The 6,917-nt window shown below is 38.4% G+C and overlaps 1 protein-coding gene across 1 annotated transcript in view; it reads right to left on the bottom strand.

Annotated features, from left to right (window-relative positions):
* LOC101850945 (calbindin-32) overlaps nt 1-6,917 on the bottom strand; it is a gene marked incomplete in the record, with an annotated part of 155,313 nt that overhangs the window by 65,500 nt on the left and 82,896 nt on the right. The window contains 1 exon segment of the mRNA XM_035968816.1: nt 2,889-2,974. Within this exon segment, the coding sequence (XP_035824709.1) occupies nt 2,889-2,974 (86 nt within the window).

The following is a 6,917-nucleotide window of genomic DNA, read 5'->3' on the forward strand; positions in this document are numbered from 1 at the left end:
TGTGTGTGTGTGCATTTTTGGATGCGCGGGTGCGGGTGTGTATATGTGAGATTGGGTTCCGTCGTGCGAAATAAATAGATAGGCAGACAAATAGAGAGAATAGAAGAGAAATAGTAAACTGTGACAAACAAAGGGAATGAAATAAGTGAAGGAAAGAGAAAGCAAAGAGCAGCAATAGTTAAGAGAAAAGCGGGAAACTCTGAATGAGACGCTGTGAGAAAATACGTTGACAGGAGTACAAAAGGGAAAGTCTATTACTTTACCTGGTGACACCGAATATGCAGAATACAGTAGTATAACTGTAGGAGATGTACACCCCCATCGACACAATGTAGATCATTTAGAAGGCAAGCTTCGATCCTGCCTGCCTGTCAAGGCCAACCCAGGCTGAGAAGGATACACAGCCACGGAGGACAGACGGAGATACCCGATAAACCTTCTCCCCAATCGGGAATCAAACTCATGCTTTCAGCTTCCGATGGTGACGCTCCGAACATCTACACCACAGACGCCGGTAGTGAGTATGCCCAAAGGCAGAAAGGATCATAAGGCTTGATAGAAAAAGCTCATCCGTACTCTTTCTATTCCACGAAGCTATTGCAAATACGATTCCACCTCAACAAACGATTGTATTTTAACTGCTTTGGCCTTCATTATTTTTCCTGGCATGATGACGCGCCTGACTAATCGGACCATTAGGAGAAAATAAAAATCCTTTTACAATTACAATTTACACTCAGATCGAAACCGTTCCTCAGACTTCGCCATGTTGACAATATTGTTCTGTTGATGATTAAGTCCAGATTGAACTAAATTCCTCCGTTATCTACATTGTTCGACGGGAGATACCAGGGAAATAAAGACGATTTACGTCCTTCTTGGGGAAATTTTCTCTTCTGTTCAGACAATTTTGTCTCAGTGGGGAATTGTTTGTGTTTTAAGTGGATTCTTTTAAAGATTTTATGACGTCCTTTTTAGAACGAATACCGCATGCCCAAAGAGGATTTTAATGAGTTATTTCAAGAAGCCTCAGCATCTTGAGCTGTTTTTTGTATCATAAAGAGTGACCCAAAATATAACCTGAGGAAGAACTGTTTGAGAAAGGAACATAAAAACTCTGTTCATCCAACAGAAACGGGAAACACGGAAATCGTTGTATCAAAAGATTGAAAGGAAGAGTCTTGCCTACGGTTTTTCTTTAATGGCTTCTCTTTTGGGCGTTTTGCATTATGGAAACTGTTTCATCTTCTTTCTCCTGTTGTGCCTTTAGAATTCTATTAACTAGGGTGCTGTCTGCCAAGGATGTCAGTGGATACTTTGATGTTGTTTGATCCGTCTATTTCAGTTCAATTTTACTCCTGTCCCTATTTGTTTCTGACGAGATGTCACCGTTATCTTAAAGAAACGCCAAAGACACCAATTCCTGAACGTACCATTCTCATAGACATACAATACAGTACGAAAAGAGGTCCCCTAGGCCAAGCATGATCATGACTATGACCTTTCTTATGATCTTAGGTAAATGTGCCAAGTTGCAACCAGATAATACGCCCTCCTATTTGTGATTGAGCTCAGTTTTAAAACTAATAACACTATACAAATATTGCACTGTTTGGGCCACCCCGACATGAGGGGGATACACGTCCCAGCAGGCAGATGATGGTACTTATCTCGACATTAAGGTAGGTCAACATGTTGATAAGGGTGTAGAAAGTGCCAAAGTGGCCCTATTCATATATTTTGCTTAATGCTGGTCCATCACCAACTTGTCTTCTGAAAATAGTGGGTTATATTAAGAACAAATTACCAACAAGTGTTTCGGAATACGTTTCATGCAAGCCTGGTTAGTCTCAGCAACTCGTGAAAAAAGGGTAATTACATGTATTTTTGTTACACTTAGTATAGAAAACAAAAAACTCAGGGTAAATGGAGAAAGACTTCCAGGACAATACACAGCAGCAAGCAGGGTGAGAAAGCTATGAGCTCGGGGTTTGTAGCTGTCGTTTCCTCTTTTTTTTCTTTTTCTTTTTATCTTTTTTTTTTTTTCGTTGTTGTTTTTTTTTGGGGGGGAACTAAAGTAAACGTCTGGTTTTCCTTTAAATGCTTTTGCTGAAGATTGATTTCCCTCCTCATTTTTGGCTGTTAACTAATCGTTCATACATGATAACTCCGTAAAAAACACTTTTTTCTAATGAGCTGGAATCTTAGATGTGCATTCCAGAGCATATTGTGCACATTTCGTACTATTTATATTGAACCAAATGTAAGTATTTTATGAATCATTACATACTTTATTTATCCGTATTAATGATCATGAAAATAGCGAAATTGTTTATGAGAAGAGTATGTGCCTCTTCAAAACATTTTCTATTGCATTAAGGCTACGTTTTGTTGGTGAAGGTAACAATAGGAGTAACAACTTCCTATTGTAATTGAAGATACCTGATTTTCTTTACCTATATACATTTATGATGGCACAATCATGCTTTAAAATTTATCACCAGCTGTTGTTTATCGACTGCCGTATTGGTTGCCTGATTTGCATATTTCTCCTTTTCTTTTAGATATTTTCTTCCCTGACCCCATGGTTAGTATTTTTCATGGGACGCAATAACATGAAATAATAAAAGCCAGTAACTCTACAAGAAATTTCATAGAAAACTGTTCTAAGCAAGTTTTTAGTTACTTGTATAGTAATGTTTGTGCTATAAGACAGTAATAATCAAGTCTGGCTCTTATCTGTGCAGTTCTTTACTAAGTTATACAATAGCCTTGAGGACACAAACGTTTGACTGGGAGACGTGTACCAGACCCGGGCAAGTCAGAACACAGGAACACAAGACGGGACATGTAAACTTGCGACGAACATACACGATTTTTCTACTCACCTCTGGTCCAACGTCCTGTGTGTTGACGCTTGTCACAAGCTCGTACAGGAACTGATCAAGTTCTGAACCCTCGATGTAACCGTTACCTGTGGGAAGATTTCAGTTGTCCATTATTTATAACACAATCCGATATTTTGATGAGATGAAGAGGAGGGGGCGACAGAGTCAGAGAGGGAGAAAGAAAGAGAGAGAGAGAGAGAGAGAGAGAGAGAGAGAGAGAGAGAGAACGAGTCAGTCTTTTATTCGCATTTCAACCTAAGGAAGAGGTCAGCACTAGCCACAAAAACAAAGGGGGCGTGTCTATACGCCTCTTAGACATTTCAGGTAACGAAATCGCAAGAATATGCAAACTTAAAGCAACGAAAATAAAACCTTTGCAGTAGACTGAAAGAACGACGACTTTATTCGGCGGTTTCTATAAAAATCGAACTCCCAATATAAAGGCCACACTTTTCATTTCTTGCAGCTCGTATAAACCACCTTCAACGCGTGCAAGCTAAGACAGGCGAATTGGCGTCTGAGGCCAATTTTCTAAAAGGGTCACAAGGAACCCCTATCATTGTGTTGTGTGAATTGATCATAATATATTTGGGGGGAAAGGAAATGTGGACTCTTTGAGTTAAGAAAAGAATTCTGGACCCGCGTTCGGCTTTAACATTGTTCCCTTTCACACTTTTCTTTCTCCTGACGAGATCATCCTCAAGTGGTCTCTGGAGGATGCTGTCTGACGTCACCATGTCTGATCCGTTTTGTTGGAGTGTCATGAAAGCGATAGTAACAGTTAGCTAAAGTGATCCCTTCTTATTTCAAATAAAACCTCTCTTTAGCATTTGTATCCTTGCATATTCCTTATACCACAAAGACGTGTCTTTTGTTCGTGATTTGTTTTTTTAATTTTTCGTTTGTTTTTGTTTTTCTTTAGTGGATCAGGGTATCATTCCAACACTATACAACATCTATTTACTCATTGTATTCCTTGAAGTAGAAAGAGATTTCTTTTGCTGTTATTTTGTTTTTGTTTTTGTTTAGGGGATCAAGATATCCTTTATCTCCATACAACATCTATTCCCTCTTTGCATAACTCTGGAATCCTCTTCATGCTTCCTTCTCTGAAAAACTCTGTTATCATGTAAGAGATGATAGTGTCAATATTCTGCCAGTGAACACTGAACATAAACTTTACTTGCCTTCACTGTTTGTTAGGTCGATGCCTGTGTTCTTTTCCGAAGCCGTACTCTCTAATAAACTTACTATAACTACAACAATGAAATGTTCTTTTTATAAATACACAGACTATCTTCGATTTTGCATCATTTTCTAAAACAATGTTGGTAAGCAATGGTCTTCGTATTGCTATTTGCATTAACCAAAGTGGAGGATAAGATGTGATGTCGGTATTGTGGTGGTCAGACTACCAATGTAATCATGAGATTATGGATTTGGGGGTTCATTATTTTATTATTTAGTTGTTTTTTGTAAGAGTTTTCGGCACTTGCAACACAGTAAGCTCATTAAGGGGCCGAAGATTAGAGGTGTTACAAGAGAGTAACAAAAATAAAAATGAAGGAGGAGAGATCAGGAAGATAGATGCTTAATAGGAAAGAAGGAGCAAACCGCACCAGAGCACCCGCCAACCACCCATATTTGGGGTTCCGAGACTTAGCTCTGTCCGACAGTGTGTCCTTGGCAAAGGCGCTAAACATGAACGTTACCATTTGTGAGGCAGCGTGGTGGAATCAGGCGCTCGTCAAAATAATCAAATTGAAGAACCCTGCTTTATTCCGCAGGTTTGTGAATTTTTATCAAATTTTTTTGTTTTGGCTCAACACCTTTCATGTCCATTAAAGAACTCATTTCTGTGGGGATTTTTCTGAAAAACGATGATTAAAGGCACAAAAAATGTACATTTTAAGTTAAAACAGGCTCTTAAGCTAAGGAAATAACTAATCTTTGGCGGCCATTTTCTCACTAATTTTACATCTGAAAACAGGTGACCCCACCTCCTTCAATTGCAAATATCTCGACTTGCATTCAAGATAAATGGATACTTTTTTCATCCAAATAAAGACAGGTGAACAAGCTTTAGGTTGATACCAATAACTCTACATGCCCAAAAATTGACGAGAGCCTGATTCCACCACGCTGCCTCACATTTGGCTCCGTCCTATCGGCGATAGACACTGAATTCGTGGTCCTGCCTCTTTGATAAGCGTACTGTGTTGCAAGGGGTGTTAAACCCATACAACTTCACACTTTTTCAGAGAGTAAAAAAAAAAAGGACAGAATGAGAAAGTTACAAAGATGGCTTACCATCTTTCATTTGAGAGACTTGTTCTTTTCAGTTTTCTTGCTCTGTTTTCTAACACCCAGCGACATAACCAGTTTTATTGTCTCTTACTTAGGGACATTCGACAATCAGTGACAATGAGTTCTAAAGTCTCTACTTTTTCCAAGCAACCGATCGGCTTCAGTTAAACTGACACAAAGGAGTAATTAACTTGTGGAGGAACACAAACGCTTTATTATTATCATTATCATTATTATTATCATTATCATTATCATCATCATCAACATAATCATTATTATTATTATTATTATTATTATTATTATTATTATTGTTGTTGTTGTTGTTGTTGTTGTTGTTTTGTAATATCATTATTTTTGTTGTTGTTGTTTTCATTGTTATTTTTAGTTATCATCATTCTTCTTCTTCTTCTTCTTCTTCTTCTTATTATTATTATTATTATTATTATTATTATTATTATTATTGTTGTTGTTGTTATTATTATTATTATTATTATTAATATTATTACACCCCCTGGCTGTGTTACTGATTGAAGTGTCTCTTGGTCATTCCCAAAGGGGGACATCAACCATGTTCTTATGTACAGTATAATTGTAATTGTAAATGGGCTGATTCATCAATGGCATGCTCATAACTGTGCCTGAACTGCAACACAATAAATAACTGCTGCTTGTTCTTTCCTAATCCTTACTATCGTCATTTTTTCTCTAATTCTTTTGTATGTTTGTCACACTCTTGAGACCCGCTATTTCCGGGGTGCCTTGATAGTCGAAGCAGACTTTGTGCTGTTGAGGCTAGAACGGTGAGCAGAATAAGTCTGATTCCCTTTAAGGACTTCTCTGTTGACATCCACCCCTTGGTGCTCATATAACCTTATGCAGTTGCGAGCGCTGGAAAACCTCTTCTAAAATGTACTAAATGTTTTGTTTTTGGGTTTTTTAATTGTTATTACTGTTGGCATTATTATTAAGTGCCCATTAGTTTAATATCCATGAAAAGAGAAACTGGGCATACAAGAAGAAGGAATGACCATTATTGTTTGTTCAAAATCTGCCACTTGAGGGCAACATTCGTGAATAATGAATAACACTGTCGACCGGGACATTGTCATATTTGAGCAGAGGTGTCATGACGTTGGAAAGTGTCGGGCACAAATTAACTTTTACAATCTCAGACGCTCCTTTGAGAAATAAAGCGACGAACAGACGTCCTCAGAGCAGAGAACGCGTTGTGGTTCAGACAGACGTCTCTCGTCCCACTCCCAGCTTAAAGTTTCTCACCCAATCGGATTCTTACACATCAGCAGACATGCAATGACGCTTCTATGTCTACTTACCCCGCCCAACCGGCGTCTGTGGTGTAGCGGTTAGCAGACGTTTTGTCGTCGCGCGCTGAAGATCTGAGTTCGATTTCCATTTGTTTCTTTGTTGTTTTGTTTTTAAAATGGTGTGTGTGTGTGTGTGTGTGTGTGTGTGTGTGTGTGTGTTTGCGTTTGTGTGTGTGTGTGTGTGTGTGTGTATGTGTGTGTGCGTGTGTGCGTTAGTTTTTGGGATGGTTTTTTTATAAATTTTAAGGGGTATTGAACTGAGATCTTGATAGAAAATGAAGGGATGGTTCCATTAAAGTACCTTAGAGATACGCTACTCACAGTACGACTTTCTTAATCAATCTCTTTGGAATGGAACTTACATCCTTCGTTTTCCTCAAACAACACAATATCTCTA

The sequence above is a fragment of the Aplysia californica genome, unplaced genomic scaffold, assembly GCF_000002075.1.
Source record: "Aplysia californica isolate F4 #8 unplaced genomic scaffold, AplCal3.0 scaffold00086, whole genome shotgun sequence".
NCBI classification, from domain to species: domain Eukaryota; kingdom Metazoa; phylum Mollusca; class Gastropoda; order Aplysiida; family Aplysiidae; genus Aplysia; species Aplysia californica.